General features: G+C 41.5%; 1 protein-coding gene across 5 annotated transcripts in view; it reads left to right on the forward strand.

The window, feature by feature from the left end:
* LOC147017759 (cysteine-rich secretory protein LCCL domain-containing 2-like) overlaps positions 1-17,476 on the forward strand; it is a 206,943-nt gene that overhangs the window by 54,933 nt on the left and 134,534 nt on the right. For all 5 annotated transcript variants that reach the window (XR_015049623.1, XR_015049622.1, XM_085847645.1 and 2 more), the window contains exons 8-10: positions 4,297-4,357; positions 5,939-6,005; positions 14,139-14,269. Coding sequence is in view for 3 of the 5 variants with exons in the window: in XM_085847645.1 (XP_085703771.1) it covers positions 4,297-4,357; positions 5,939-6,005; positions 14,139-14,269 (259 nt within the window). In the remaining 2 variants the exon portion in view is untranslated. The remainder of the gene's footprint in view (positions 1-4,296; positions 4,358-5,938; positions 6,006-14,138; positions 14,270-17,476) is intronic.

Consider the following 17,476-nt stretch of genomic DNA (forward strand, 5'->3'; position numbering starts at 1 on the left):
AGAGAGAGAGAGAGAGACAGAACGAGAGAGAGAGAGAACGAACGAGAGAGAGACAGAACGAGAGAGAGAGAGACAGAACGAGAGAGAGAGAGAGAACGAGAACGAGAACTGCATTGCACTGCCAAGCAGGAATGAGCCAAGAACAGCTACAAGACATTCAAGCTGAACATAGGGGGCGCCAATGTCAGAGATGGATGTATTATTAGTTGGTGATGTATATACAAGACAGGCGACCATGACGGGTGGGGAGGTTGGTTGAAGGATTGGAGTGGGGAGAGGATTGATGCCTTAGGGTTGAGAGGGGGTAGGTGAGGACTTCGTTTTGGGAGGTGGATGCTGAAGATTTGAGGGTTTGTGAGAGAGGTGTGAGGGGAGCTGAGGGCATGAAGTCACATTTTGCATTCCATGGAATTTCCACGGGTCCCTTCCTGAAATCAAACTCTTAGCACAATAACCTCTCTCTAAAATGATGGAATACATCTTCTTAGCATGAACCACAAAACCATGCTTAATGGAACTAATTTTATCAAATCTAATAAGCTGAGATGAAAACATATTGTTGCCTATCTTTACTGGTATAGCACTAGATGGAAACGTATACAAGACAACAGGAAAACTAAAATAGTCAACTTTATGAGACATGTTTGTACTAAAACAATTATTTCCAACTCTAACACATCCAGATATGCCACTACACTATCAACACTACTAATCTTATCTGCTATTAGGCTTTCTGGATAAATCCTATGAATCAGCCTATCAAAAAAACTTATAAATAATCACACAAATATCATCAATATAACGACAAGTAGAAAATAATATTTTAGCGAAGCCTAACTTCTTCTCCTTCATCAACTTCTGCACAAATGAAAACTCACAATAAATAAGGAAAATGTCCACTAATGGGGGGCTCCAGTTCCCTCCCATTGGAATGCCTTTTATTTGTTGAAATATTTCCCCACTAAAAGATACAAAAATATAAAACAAAATATAATTAACAGCATCTTTAAATTTTTGTTGATCAAATCAATTAAAACCCATATATTGTTTTTTTTTTTTTTTTTTTAGAAAAGAATGACCTATCAAACCTGAAACATAAAAAAAATTATAAGAGCTGAAAACTTTATCAACTAGAAGCGCACTCGGTAGAGCGCATACCTCCGCCACGTAATACCTGATCCACGAGAACATAATATTTTTTTGAAATATCATGCTATTCAGAACTATATCGTTTTTGGCCCCATCTCTCAATGGTGAAGAATCACTTCAGAAATTAAATAATTATTGTATCCAGATGCGGATCCGGATCTTCACCAAAATTGAATCAATTCTTCTGTGTCACACACCCAACATGTCCACTAAGTTTCATCTGAATGCGTCCACAACTTTTTGAGACATAGTGCTATATATCGTTTTAGCACTGTCCCTCAATGGTGAAGAATCACTTAAGAAATTATCAGATCCGGAAGTGGATTCGGATGTTCACCAAAATTTAATCAGTTCGTCCTTGTCACACACCCAACCTGTCCCCAACTTTTTGAGATATCCTGTACACAAACAAACAAAGACAGAAAGGGTTGAAAACATAACCTCCTTCACCTTTGCTATTGGAGGTAATAACACTAAAGAGTGCATCCTTAACCAGTACTACATCCAAATTTGTATACAAAGTGGAAACATCAAAAACATTAACAGATTTAATATTGAGGAATGTAATCCTATCTCAGAACTGTAAAGTGGAACTAATACTCCAATTAGTGTTAATACGACAATTCTTACTAATTGATAAACAATATTTCCTGAATTGCTCCTTAACCACTCATAAACCTGAATTAACAATCACCGACAATTGTTTTGAAGGTGGATTGCCGAGCTCCTGCTATAAACCTAAACTTAGATGGGTTTTTATTTTTATTATTATTACTTCTTGTTTTTATTGTTTATTTATTTATTTATTTTACAAGGAAGATAAATGTGCACAGGCCTGACCCCTCTCACCACTCATGTGCATCCATACTAAAACTAAATAGATGTCCTATAACACTGGTCGACAAAATCGAACTTTTTTCACTCATCAAAAGATGTAAACACACTTTTCCAGACCAGTTTTGCACACCGATTCTAAATCTGTTTTTGGTTTTCTTCGAGCACATCGAGTGATCGAAATATGACTGGTGTTAATGTCAGCACAATTTAAGTAATACTGTTGCGAATCTGGAAGCCATGAGCACACAACATACAGGTCCGATAGATCAGTTATATCGGTAAGTACATGTTGCCAGCTAGGGTCCCGACCCCAGTCTAATGGGTAATTAAATGTTCCTGCACTGTGGAGTTATTTTCATAGTCAGGTTTTCTTTTCGTTTATTTTTACACCACCATCATCAATGCCAACGACACCGCATCACCCTCACCCTCACCTTCACTTCGCTTCCTTCACATCGCTCTTGCCGACGTCATGGTGGGCGGAGTTCAAGGAGGAGCCGTGCGGCGGCCCTTGACCAATCAGCGTGCAACGAGTGAGGTGACCGTCGCCCGGCCAATCAGATCCTGCAACAGGAGGAAAGGGCTCCGCGTGATGTCACCATGCCCCCGGGCCAATCAAGGAGCTTGCCGCCCGTTTTGGCCAGTGAGAGAGACGACGAGCGATTTGCACGCCAAAGCTGGCCAGTGGGAGAGACGACAAGCGATTTGCGCACCAAAACCAGCCAGTGAGAGAGGGAGGGTTGTGAGGATGCGCCCCCCTCCCCTCTGAAGAGGGGGGTATAATTTTAGGCGCTTTCGAGGGTACTGAGCGTTCTGGCGAGGAAGTGAACATCTGCGCGCAAGGTGGTGGAGTAAAAAAGCGTCTGCGCACGGAGTGGTCGGGGCAACGGAAGGTCTTCTTCTGCCAGCTTTCGCTCTGCCGATTTTGTTCGCCTGGAGCCTGGTCATGATGGCATCTGGATGATCTGGATCGTGCTGGGGGTCCAGCTCTGCCCCGAGGACCTGGTCCTCGAAGACCGCACGAGGTGGACAGGTCTGAGACAGGCCTCAATAAAGATCATTTTGGTCCGATTCTTTGGGTGTGTGCGTATGTGTGTTTGTGGCGCCATTCAGATAAGTAGTGAATTGTATAAGTGCCATGCTGTATATACGTGCATTTCTTTTGATCAGTTTAACTCTGCTCTTGCGTGCTTCCCTCGTTCCCCAATTATTATTGTGAATAAATATCCCGATTGTTAAATGTTTCACGGCTCGTCATGTGGTGCAGCGCGCTCGAGCAGACACGTCGTTGAGTCACGTAAAGGTTTTGCGTGTGCGCGCTGACGGTGTTTTCGATCAAGATGGTGCTTAAAAGTCATTTTTTTTATCCCAATAAAGGTTATCCCCGCATGCCTGACTCGCTAAGCCGTCGGATTATATAAAGATTGTTGGTGGATGGCCGAATATTACGGTTTTGTGACTTTTATAAAATAATATTAAATAGTTGCGTGGAGAAATGGAGATTTTTGCTTCGGTCGACGTTAAGATTTTTGATGGTTTGATACAGAATCATCGTATAAACTTCTGGTTTGCGTCGCTACCTTCTCGAGAGACAGCTTTTATTAGACAAGGACAGAGGTCAAGTTGACAATTTCTTAAGTACCAGTCTATGACTGCTTGTTTGTTTGTTTGTTTGTGAACAGTATTACGGAAAAACTCTTCGACGGATTTCGACGAAACTTGGGGGGGGGGTTAGGTATGGTGCAAGGATCATGCCATTAGATTTTGAACTTGGTCCCCACCCCCAAAAAGTAAATTAAGAGAAAAAAATTGTTTTTTTTTGCATTTCTACATTTTTTAAGTGATTTCCAACCCCCCCCCCCCACCCCAAAAAAAAATTTTTGGGGAAAAAAATAATTTTTTGCAACTTTTTTTTCAACAAAATTTAGATTTCTTTTTTTTTGCATTTCTACATGTTTTAAGTGATTTCCACCCCCCCCCCCAAATGTTGGAGAAAAGAACAATAACTCTGTCAGCCCTGTTGACATCATATTTAATGAATAAGATATAAGGTTCACTTGAGTGACCCAGCAGTATTGGCGGCAGAGGTTTTGCACTCTCCCGAGTGCTCCCCCTCTAGTTAGCCATGTGTTATGACAGCTCCTCCAATGCACCTGGTTAATGTTAAAAAGGATGTCTTTAATCTCATGGGCAATTGCCTACATCAATTGCTTCAGCAATGAACATCCTCTCATCTGCAAACTCTTCACCTTTTTGCAATAAAATGTGTAAAACGAGGATACTTAGTTCTTTCTTTGTGTTCCTATTCAGTGCAAGAAGTTACCTGTGAGACAAGATTACGAGACAAATGTAAGGGTATCAAGTGCAGAAGGTAAGTTGTAGTGAGTAAAGATATTTTTCTCATGTCACTTTAATATGGAGTTAATCGATTTAAACAATTCCCAATTGTAAAGGATCTTGTAGGAATCCTGATACCTTTAACAACCAGAGAGTTGGTGTCAAATCCACCCAATGCTCGCCTGTTTATACATTTATCGTTTTTAAAGGACTCGTCTAATAATTAATATTTTTCATAAAGCATTGCAGTGAAGTCTGATCCAAATAATTTTAAAGCAATATATGTATTTGTATATTGTAATCAGTAAAAAATAGTGTGGTAGATAAAAACATTAGAAAGGAAATAACTTGCACCAAAAACTTTAACATTTTCATGCTGATGCTGACGCCGGGGGTATCGCTATAGCTCTCTGTTCTTCGAACAGGCGAGCTAAAAACGAATTATCTTATCCACAGTTTGTTTTTCCGCAACAGATGGAATCAACAGGACGTTGATCGAGCAATGCTTACAGCCGTGGGAAGCAAGAAGCAAAATAAGTTAACTCCCGTCTCATTAACCCTCTTTTGCTCTGATGAAGGGATAACATCAGTTTATCTTTGAGTCCCAAGGCAGTTAGCATACCTCATGCTAAGGAAAGCTTAACATTCATGTGGAAAGAAGGATCAGAGGAAAAACCAAGCTTTCTCGACATTCTACACACGAGGAACCTGGAAGACATTTTCCTCCAAATGTAGGCCACACATCGGATTCTGTGATCCTTTGTGTCTCGGCCCGAGGAGTTCACTCGGCATTGTGTGCCCCTTCCTTGGTCAAAATGGCTGCTAACTTTGGATCTTTTGGACACTTAAACATTATTTGGCCACCCAATGACTGTCCTGTATCACAAGGCTATACAACCCTTCCTAGTCACGCACCTTTCGTTCTTTTGTAGTGGTTTACATCGCACCATACAAGAGTCAATAGAAATGGCAATCTGACAACAATGTTCAACAGCTGATGTCCTCCTCTGTCAATCGTGAATCTCTGATTGAGATCATTATTGGGGAGAGGGTGTTGAGGGTGGGGGAGGAGGGTCTATCTTAGCGGAAATTTGTATGAATAGAATCTCATTGTTTAAATGATTGTTAATTGCAAAGTGAAACTGATATTTCCTTCAATCTTCATTTTGGTGTATAAAGTATTGGTAGCAAGGACTCCATGAGCCCGTTAAGTTGGCCCTACACATGGTTTCAACAAGATTACTTGTTTTACTAAATGCTATTAGGAAGATAAAATCTACCGTAGAGTGAACTGGTTAAAGTTATCCACCATAGAGTGAAGTGGTTGAAGTTATCCACCGGAGAGTAAAGTGGTTAAAGTTATCCACCATAGAGTGAACTGGTTAAAGTTATCCACTGGAAAGGATCACAAAATGCTGACATTTTGGCTTTTACACTTTGTCGCCGTTTTATTCCGAGGAAGGGGTAAAGGCCGAAACGTCAGCACATTGTGATCATTTACGGTGGATAACTTTAACAATTTCACCATTATGTTATTATTATTCTTGTGTGCCACAAACACAGAACACAAAGCTCTCAATCCTGTCTAACCTACACCTGTCATTCTTTTCCACAGGTACAAGTGCCCAGCAAATTGCCTGGAATCAAATGCCAAGGTTTTTGGCTCTGTGTTCTACTATATGGTGAGATATTGTGTTACATTACAAAATAAGGACTAAAAACACTCGAGGGTAATGCTTCAATTTGTCCCGTGTGTGTGTGTGTGTGTGTGTGTGTGTGTGTGTGTGTGTGTGTGTGTGTGTGTGTGTGTGTGTGTGTGTGTGTGTGTGTGTGTGTGTGTGTGTGTGTGCGCGCGCGCGCATACACTGCCTCAAGAAAGTTCACGCCCCCTTTCAAAATTTTCATCTTTCGTAACTTTATAACCTGAAATTAAATTTCATTAAATCAGACTTTTTCCACCTTTATTTACACATCGTAACCCACAACTTCCATGTGAAAAACAAATTCTACAAATTTCAGAAAATTAGTCAACAACACAAACAGGAGAATATCTTGGCTGGATAAGTGTCCACCTCCTTGAGTTAATACTTGGTGGAAGCACCTTTGATGGCGATTACAGCTGTTAGTCTGTTGCGATAGCTCTTTACCAACTTTGCACACCTTGATTGGGCAATATTTGCCCATTCTTCTGAACAAAACTGTTCAAGCTCAGTCAACTTGTGTGGGGATCATTGATGGACAGCAGTCTTCAAGTCTTGCCACATTGTTTTGATTGGATTTAGGTCGGGACTCTGACTGGGCCACTCGAGGACATTTATGTTTTTGTTCCTCACCCACTCCAGTGTAGCTTTGGCTGTGTTCTTCAGGTCGTTGTCATGCTGAAAGGCGACGAGTTCAAATTTCAGCTTTCTTGCAGAGGACAGCAGGTTTTCCTCTAGGATTTTCTGTATTTTGCTCCATCCATTTTCCCTTCTATCCTGACAAGTGCCCCAGTCACTGCTGATGACAAACATCCCGATAACCTGATGCTGCCACCACCATACTTCACAGTAGGGATGGTGTTCTTTGGGTGATCTGCTGTGTTGGGTTTGTGCCAAACGTAAAGTTTTACATTTAGGCCAAAAAGTTCCATCTAGGTTTCATCAGACCACAAAACGTTTTGCCACATGGTTTCAGAATCTCTGAAGTGTTTTTTTGCTTACTTCAAACTGGACTCGAGGTGGGCTTCTTTGAGTAATGGCTTCCTTCTTGCCACCCTACAGTCCAGGCAGACTTGTGGAGTGCTTGGAATACTGTTGTCACATGCACAGTGACCATTCTTTACCATAAAGGCATGTAGCTCTTTCAAAGTTGCAATTGGCCTCTCGGTGGCCTCTCTGATCAGTTTCCTCCTTACTTGGTCTTCCAGTTTTAGAGGGACTGCCTGATCTAGCAGGGTCTTGGTGGTGCCATATGCCTTCCACTTCTTAATGTTTGGCTTGACTGTGCTCTTAGGGATATCCAAGGCCTTTGAAATATTTTTATACCCGTCCCCTGATCTGTGCCTTTCCACAACTTTATCCCGGAGGTCTTTTGAAAGCTACTTGGTACTCATGGTCAAGTCTTGCTGTGAAATGCATTACCCAGCAGAGGAAACCTGCAGGAACAGCTGATTTTATTCTGAAATAATCAGAATCTCTACAATTGAACACAGGTGGAGGCCAATTAACTTTGTGTGTGATTTTAAAGGTGATTAGTTACATGTGAGCTAATTTACAATTGTTATTATAAGGGGGGTGGACACTTATCCAACCAAGATATTCTAGTTTTGTATTTTAAATTAATTTTCTGAAATTTGTAGAATTTGTTTTTCACTTGAAAGTTGTGGGTTACGATGTGTGTAAAAAGTCTGATTTCATGTAATTTTAATTCCAGGCAATTTATTTCCAGAAGAACAAAATCCCGCATTAACACCATTTTAAAGTCTGTATTTTTAGGGGAGTGTGGGAGTTTTACTCATTTATTTTGTTTTGTTTTTTGAATCTTTTTTAAAAACTTCCATTTTCCTGGTTGGAGTTTAACAAATTCTGGGCTCTAAGGTAACAAAAGGTGAAAATTTTGAAAGGGGGTGTGAACTTTCTATAAGCACTGTATATCTCATTCTAACCACTGACTCACTGATATTAAAGATCGGTAATTTTTTGTAAATTTTGTAATAATCGGTAATAATCGGTAAATTTTGCGTGGCAATGGACATCGAAGACGATATACCGGGGAAAATCACAGAACTGTTGGAAAGCATCCCTAAATGAAAATATAAACAATTGCAAAAAAAAATAAACGCAGATGAGCAACCTGAGACAATGGGGAAGCATGGTAATTTCGCTTGCCGACAGACATTGCAGCCAATACACCGGCAAAAATCACGACCATCAGAAAGAGTCTGTAAATGGTAATATGAGGAAATGAAAATAAACAAATGAAAAAAAAAACAAATGCAGGTGAGCGACCTGATAAAATGGGGAAAGCACAATTCATTATTGCTTACATTGTGTCAGTATACCCCGCTAGTATATATATATATACACAAGTGAATAAAAATATTTATCCTCAATAAAAAAAGCATTGTAGGGATAATAAATTTCAGTCTTAAAAAGGTGTTATAGTGGGGCAATTTAGCATAACAATTGTGCATTTTGTGAGGAAAGCACCAAATTTGGCACACTAGTAGCCGAACTTATTATGACAGATTCGGATATTGGGCCATCTCAAAATTTTTGATGGCAGTGGAAAATGGCTGCCACAGCCATCAGCGGCTGAATTTGAGATGGGCCAATATCCAAATCTGTTCATAATATGTTGGGCTACAAGTGTGCCAAATTTGGTGCTTTCCTCACAAAATGCATAATTGTTATGCTATATTTAGCTAAGTTTCCCGACTATTAAACTAGATTGGGATGATGTTGGTTTCGAGAATAGCTAACAGTATTGCTGTCACATAACAATCCCTCCATCACTGCCTCCACACTATTGTCTAGTGAAAGGTTTTAGAAGTTCGTGTACAATATTTCATTTCAGCATAAGTATTCGAAGCTCCTATACAATTTCAGGGAGTTCTTGCAACCTCAGTTGTCTTTCCTCCTTTTTTTGTAATTAAGTTTGAAGAACCAATCACAAATGCCGATAATTATAGAATGCTGCTGTTAGAGATGTGCATGCAGTTTGTAAGAAGTTGATGTTTATGTACTGAACTGGTATTAACATTGTAGTCGGGTTGCTAATTTGTCGAGTCTCAGTATGTGGCTTCACTACAAGTGTAATCAAGTACTGTTGTAACCAGTGGAGTGTTTGTAGAAGCTTGAAGCAATAATTGTTGAAGTGTGAAATGGAATTGAGAGATAGGTTAGGTATAGAAAGCATTAGTGAGGTTATGTGTAGGGGTAGGTTAAGATGGTTCGGAGATGTGGGTAGCTGTGTGAAGAGGTGTATAAATATGAATGTGAATGGAAGGAGAGCTGGAGGCCATCCTAGGAAAATATGGGATGTGTTGCTAAAAGACGACCTCAGAGTTAAAGGCCTAACAAGAGGGCTAGTAAGGGATCGTGCAGCCTGGAAAGCAGCCATTCCGTGAACCACGGCTTACACATGCAAACATGGAAACGGCTGTAAAACGATGATGATGATGTACGTTCTGCGGAATGCTTTCAAGCTATTAAAATTACAATACGAACGGAGGAGATTATTAAAATGACAAAACTGACCGATGGTACCAGATCCATTGCCATTAATTGAGGCAGCTCAGAAATATGCCATCTGAAAAAGATTATTAGCCCCCTTGGACTTCATCCGAAATGATGGCTTATGGATTTGGTCTCCATTTTCATGTCCGTGCGTGCATCTGCAACCATATCTCGGACATTTATGGACCAATTTTATTTGTACTTGGCACAAAGACAACACCTGATGGTATACATGGGTACGTCATTTGTTTTCGACATCAGAACCAAGATAGCCAACTGGCGGCTATTTTACTTCTAAAAACAAAAACAAAAAAAATCTGAGGTTGAACACGTCCTCATCTATTTCTCAGACAAGCATTTACCGATTTTGTTCAAACTTGGCAAACAGATAATTAATGATGGCAGCCATTTTAGTTGTACATAAATTTGGGCTTTATACTAACAGTTGTACTGACAGCTCTAACTCCATACAGCAAAATTACTAAAACAACGGGGACTGTGACATTTTATGTCTTTTTTACTTGTTACTGTTATTATTATTATGAACGAGAAGATGAATTCCCAGGTTTGACCAATCTCGTTTTTTTTGCTTTTGCCATGATCTGGAGAATTGAAAAGTGATCCCTGCCTCGACAATCAGCTGAACAAACCAAGTGTGTTCTCATATGTAGTCAAAGATACTTTTTAGAGAAGATACTCCAACTTTCGCTTTGTATGTCGCGGGTGGGCCAGACATTTTTTTTCCTCGCCACCCTACATAGAGTGTACTCTTGTACTCTCTGATACTAGTGGGGTATGCTTACACATTGTAAGCAATACTGAACCGAACTGTGCTTCCCCATTGTCTCGGGTCACTCACCTGCAGTGAGCATATCAAGACATCACTAAATTGGGAAAGCACCTATTTTTGAGGTCAAAGGTCAACTCAAGGTTAAACTTCTAAAATCATCAGTTTTTGATTGAAACAAATCATCAATTTTCATCCTATTAACTTGGACATTCAACAGCAATTGCATCACTGGCCTGGGAAAACAACTATTTGATGTCACAAGGTCAACTGCAGGTCAACTTTCTAAAATCAAATTTCATCTGAAAAATAATCAATTTTCATCCGATTGACCTGTGCTTTGATGAAGATCGTCAATTTTAATCTCAATGAAATAGACAATTTGATGTATCCATGGCAACTTTTTTTGTGCGGGGTGGTGGATTTTGTAAGCATCATGCTAAAAGGTGCATCTTGTATGCTTGTTACTTGAGAAAATCGAATATTTTTCAAGTATATTGGTTTGTTGCGTGCGTTATTACGAGAAATTTTTTTTCACCAAGTATGTTGGTCTGTATTGTTGTCTGCTTGTTTGCGTTTGTCACACGATTTTTGGCCACAGTTTTCAAGCAATTGTTCTGAAAAATTTTATGTATGTAGGTGACCGGCCAAGGACAGCAACGCTTAATTTTGGTGAAGATCCGAGTCCAGATCCAGATCTGAGAATTTTTAAAGTGATTCTTCACCATTGAGAGATGGGGCCAAAAACGGTGTACAGCATGATATTGTTACAGACTCGGGGTTCGAGGCTCGCAACAAGGGGAAGCACTTGGGTCCCACCTGAATGCTCAGTCCTGACGCCGCCGGGCACAGATAATTCTGCACACCGGCGAGTTGCTAAGCAACCATGAACGCCAATTGGCACTACCAATCCTGGCAGGGTTACACTACCTCACATGATATCTTACCTGTGGACTGCCGAACCAAGAGGGGTCTCGTGCCCTCAGTGCACACCAGATTATGGCCGAGCGATACAACGAGTGTCGCTGGCTAATGAGAGCAAATTAATGGAGTAGAACTACCCGGCTAAACTAACATGTGGACTACACTGGACCAATAAAGAAAAAGACAAAACTGGCTGAGTACATTAATAACATAAGCAATTTATTTACACGGGTGAGGAAAAGTATGTGTAGGAATAAAAAGGGTTTTATTCCGTAAAGTGTGCATCAGGGAAAGCAAGGATTAATGGGGTGCGGAAAAAGAGATTCAGTTATGTACAAAAATAAGACATGGCAGCGCGAAACCGATATAAAGAACTTACACATTCTTATCTTATGCGAACATTACAGGCACCATCAGACACACCTGAGGAAATTAGAGAGCAAGAAAGGGGAGAGGCAGTTGAGGGGGTTTTTAACCTTGTTCAATACCTAGTGCGGCCGATGGACCTGCGCTATCCAGTCGCTTAGGAGGGGGGGGGGGAAATAAAACTGGAGGTGTCTGTGGTGCGTGAGTGAGAGGTTCAAATGGGTGCAAATGTGATGCAGAAAAGGAGGAGTGCAGGAGAGCATATCTGTAATTGCTCTTTTAGTGATTTACACATAAAACAGATGAGACAGTGGATGGGAGAGATAGAAGTGTGAGAGGATAGCTTAACATGGCATGTGAGAGAATCTGTAAATGTTAATGGTAATGAGTATTGGCTGCGGAATGCAGCAGAAGCAGAGTGCCGATGACATGTTGATGATCAGACAATGACCCCACAACTCCTCGGCAACAATTCGGTAACTGCTCGCTTGGCTTGGGCTTGGTGACTCACACTGCTCTCTCGGCTCTCTCTCTGCCGCTATCTTTATAAAGTCCAGGTGAAGGAGGAGCTAGAAGACTGATCAAAAGATCTTGTAGGTGTTTCCAAGCATTCTCTTTGGCGCGTAGACACCACCCTGAGAAATAGCCCCACCCCGCCAAACTCTGGAGCCGAAAATGGCTTCATTTGCTCTCAGGCTTGGCGACGCAGCAGATTTATATTGTGTGTGAGTTTTTGGGAGCACTCTCCGGCCATGAACGTGCACTGGGCTTCAATCGAGTGTTGTTATTTATCAGAGCACCAGGGCATATTTGCACTTTGAGTTATACGCCAATGTGTTCTGACATGCAATGTCCTCCATTCCCCGACATCCCAAAGGACTGTCGTGAGCATCCAGGGAACTAACTGTAGTTGTGGTGGTTGTAGTGAGGTGGGAGAAGTGCTGTGGTGTTTTTGGGAAGGATGTTGAAGCATTGGGAGTGGTTGAAGCAGTTGTGGTGAGGAGGCTGAAACGTTTGCGGTGATTGTGACAGGGAGGTCGAGCAAAGGTTGCTGTGAAGATTTTTAGGGCACATTGTGGTGATTATGGTGAGGGTTGTAGCATTGTGGTGAAGCGTCCGTTGGTGAATGGCACCACAGTTTGAACAGGGAAATGGCGCGTGTTCGCCAATAAGGCTCTCTATTGACGTCATCGTCTGCTCTGGGGCAGGTATGCATGCGTGAAAAGGTCGTGTGTGATGTTAAAGTAAAAATAGGTGAAAGAATAGCAAAGGGGATTCAAGACTTAATACCCACTAGACATAATGGAATGGCTAACTGAATGAATACTAATGAAATAAGTCTCGGGACCACTGTATGTTGGGTGTCATTGCCTTGGGGGAGTGCCAGCTTCGCAGAGCTGCAACAATATTTCAAAAATTTATGAGGCCCGATATGTTTGACTGGAACGGCATTGTGTGATGGGGGTATGTACTCTTCCGAATGCCCTTCCAGTTTATTTATATTTTCATTTATGGATGCTTTCCGACAATTCTGTGATTTTTTCCATGTGTACTGGCTTTAACGTCAGTCAGCACACAAAATTTTATCTTTCCATGTCACCTTGAAGGTACCAAACATTAATATCAGTCAGTGAGTAAGAGAGGGGTTAGAATGAGCTTCATATATGTTCTAGCGGGGTGTGCTTACACATTGTGTAAACATACAAACCGTGCTTCCCCATTGTCTCGGGTCGCTCACCTGCATTTGATTTTTCACGTATTTATTTTCGTTTATTTTTTTTCATTTACGGACGTTGTCCAATGATTCTGTGAAATTTTCCAGTATACTGGCTTCGATGTCCATCAGCACGCAAAATTTCAGCTTTCTATGTCACCTGGAAGGTACTGATCTTTAATATCAGTCAGTGAGTGGTTAGAAAGAGCTTTGTATATTACGAGACAACCCGTGAACCCGTTGGGTTCCCGTTGTGACAGCGGTTGATTTTAAAAAAATCATTTAAAAAAAAAAGATAGCTCCAGCAAACTATACTGCTGAGCTTGTTTGCATTGATCAAATTCTCCCGAAGAGTACTTGACTTAATCGGGAATTGATTTTTAATTAATTTTTCGTTGCCCGATTTTAACAAAACTGGATACTGCACACCGCAGGCAAATGGTGAGTAAGATGGGCCAAACATTTTGCACTATAGTGTACCGTTTTGGCTGTATTTCGTGAATATATATATATATATATATATATATATATATATATATATATATATATATATATATATATATATATATATATATATATATATATATATATATATATATATATATATATACACACACACACACACAAGTTGAGAGTTTTAGTAATATATAGATACATACTTATATGTATACCGATCTTCATGTTGTTGCTCTTCTCGTGTTATTCACAAACATTTATTATGAAACAGTGAAATAGAAGAAATGATGGTGCCTGTGTGTGGTGGTTAAAAGTAAACCTGCTGAAGGAACTGATGCTCATTATTCAGTTTTCAAGCATCTGCAGAGCGGCCATTCACCACGGTGTGGTTAATAATGGTGGTGGTTTGGTGGATGTGACTCTTCAAGGCAAAAAGCCATTCTTTATTCGATCATCACGACATGGAGTTGACTCTTACAGGTAAGAATGATGCCTCATTGTAACAGCTAACTGCATTGCTCTCAATAACTAATCATCTGCTTGAACACTTGTTGAATGTGCATTGTAACAAAGATTACATGAGAAAGAAATAAAACTTCCATTGATTAGACTGTTAATTTTACACAAATCATGAGAGCTGATTAGTTCATCTGTTGCATAACAAAATATTTCGAAAAAGTTACTGTTCGACAGAAATGAAGTAGTGATTTTGAGGCAAACTTCAATTTGCCATTACCATAAAAATCATGGAAGCACAATCCAAGGACGATCATTGTAAACGAGTACATGGTGCTCACCACATACTACCTCAGCATCCCAGCGAGAGTAATCATTGAAAACAAAGGATGTGATTGGACATGGTACTCAGACATAAAAAATAAAGGGTGGCATTGCTAATCAAGGTGTCAGTGCCCAGTGATTCGCCTTAATAACGTGGAAATTTTAAAATGATCAAGTGCCAAGATATGAAAAATGAAGTCACCTTGCTCTTCCATGAGCATCGCACCTGCTGAGAAAAAAAATGGTTAATAGAACCTGGAAGCTGAGAAGTGCTGGTGTTGTGTCAATATTGGAGCAATGGGAGTGATGAAGAAGAACTTCACTGACATTTATAAACTACCAGCAAAAGTATCCGTCCCCAGTTGCAGGAAAAGTTAAAGTTAATCTATAAATTTGAATTACTTCATGGACTTTAAGAAGGTTAATTTTAAACAGATGTTTGGTATTACAGAACTTCAATGTGGATACAAACAAACACGACATAATAGTGACCGAAGCTTTTCGTGCTGCACTCTTCAGGGTAAAATCGCAGCAAGTGAAGCAGGAAGTCAAGGCGCGTGCTTCATACGCAAGTCTCAATAACGTTTGTATCCTGTACTTCCCTTGATCTTTCCATTTCCATACTTTTCCATCTTTCCATCAAGGGAAGTACGGTAACAAATGGTGAATGGATCTTTGGGGAAACCCATCTCACCTCTCTCGAGGATGTTGGTTGCAAACGTCAATCATCGACGAACTCTGCTCCAACCAATGGGAGCTCGAGGTGAAGAGGATGAGCCGACCAGTGGGCGTTCAGATTAACCGTGACGTCATTACGGTTGAACCAATCATTGTCTACCTTATTGAGACTTGCGGCTAAAGCACGCGCCTTCACTTCCTCCTTCACTTGCTGCAACTTTTACCCTGAAGAGTGCAGCACGAAAAGCTTCAGTCACGATAACGTTACGTTTGTTTGTATCCATATTTAAGGTTAATTTTGTTCCACTTTTAGTTTCACATGGAGCCAAAGATCTGAGCTACTTGTATCTCCCACTGTGAAACGGTGGTGCAACATCGGGCGGTGGAGGTTCAATTTACATGTAAAAGTAGCCGCGTGGGCATGCGTGCGAGTTCCACAAATTGGTTGGACAGTTCACCTGACTTCAACCACAATTCCTCTACTTCACACTTCAGAACTTAAGAATTTACCATTTAGAACACTTTATACTTTATAACTACCCTTTGGAATTTCCCCTTTTTTTGAATGCATGGTCCAGGTTTATTGTCAGGTCAAGTAGATTAGATCTGTGACTTGCCACAGGTACCATGTCAAGCTGTACTAACCTGTTTCATGGTCGGGTTGTCGGTGACAAAACCGTCTCCCCCACCAGATTTCCTGGTGAGGAGGGTGTATGATATGGACACACAGCAAGATTAAAAACAAAACCTGTCAAAGGGTGGAGGAACTACTTGTGATCCAACAGCCATCCATATCTCGTGCCCAACTGTCTGCGGACGTCCTCCTGCAGTTGGGTTACTTTTTATTAGGAGGTTGGTGGCAGGATTTTCACTCCGACCACTGGAAAACACTTCATTCTGCAAAACCCACAAATGCAAAGAAAACTGAAAACCCACTCCGTGTGAGTACCTCCTGTGCTGCTGCCCTTCGCAGGGCAGCTCACTGGATGATGGGATTGGGGCAAAGCCTTCGGGACCCCCATTCCTTAATGAGAGGAGCAAGAGCACAGGGTAAATTTCTGAAGTCAGATTGCAGGGGTGTGTGGCGGAGTGGTGCTGAGGTATCGTCCACCAGATGTCCTTGGGTTAACCTGAGGTGGTCCCTTTGGGTGAGTGCCCGGAATGTCCTATCCCAAACAGAGGATGATCACCTGTCTCTGTTATCATCTGAGCTCAAGCGTTTGGACATCGGTATTGCAGCACTCTCTGAGGTTCGGACACCGGGTTGTGGTGAGATCATGGCGTGTGGTAACACCCACCATTAGTCTGGTCACTCTGATGGTTACTTTGCGAAAGTAGTTGCTAAGCCGTGTCTAATAAGCTATCTCCAATGATAATTGAGGTAACACCGGTCAATGGGTGTATTATGAGACGAAGGATTCGGCACTCCTTGGATGTCGTTTCCATGGTCTCTGTATCTTCTCCGACTGAGGCGAGTGATCTCAACATGAAGGACGCATTATATGCCATGCACGAGTCGATGGTTGATCAGTGCACCAGGTGAGACACTCTTCCGGTCTTGGGGGATTGACTGGAACTGATAGGGATGGTTACGAGACATGTGTTGGCAGCCATGGGTCTGGAACTGTGAACCAGAATAGCACGAAGTTCCTTGACTTTGTAAGAAGTCATGGACTTAGAGTGGCTGGTTCATGGTTTCAGCATGCATAGGCTCATCGCTGGACTTGGTATTCCAACGCTGGTGGTGTTGCAAAGGAGATTGAACACGTGCTCCTTTGGTCGCTGGAGGATGATCCAGAACTGCCGGGTCTACTGGAGTGCTCAGTTCCTCAATACGGACCACAGGCCTGTTGTAGCATCTCTGAAGTTGCAGCTTAAATCCGGGGAGTGGTACTATCCCAGCCGAGGCTGTATGTTGGCAAGCTCAAGGATGAGAGGGTTGCTGAGGAATTTGTGAACAGGCTGAGTGGGGATTTGGGGGGTCTGGGTGCTTTGGGGGAATCCGGAAGAGTTATGCAATGCCTTCAAGCCCCCCATCCACCTTCGTTTGTGGAAACACAGGCTGTGGTGAATCGGTTGAAATAGGGTAAAGCTCCTGGGATCTGTGGCATCCATGCTGAACTTCTCAAGGCTGGTGGAAATGCTGCACTCGTGTCATTGCATGCCGTTTTGTGTTCTGCCTGGAACACAGGCATCATCCCAACTGACTGGAAGAGGGGCCTTGTTGCC

This window comes from Eptatretus burgeri, chromosome 11 (genome assembly GCF_056783735.1).
Source record: "Eptatretus burgeri isolate ZD-2024b chromosome 11, Ebu_testis_v1, whole genome shotgun sequence".
In the NCBI taxonomy this organism is placed as follows: Eukaryota; Metazoa; Chordata; class Myxini; order Myxiniformes; family Myxinidae; genus Eptatretus; species Eptatretus burgeri.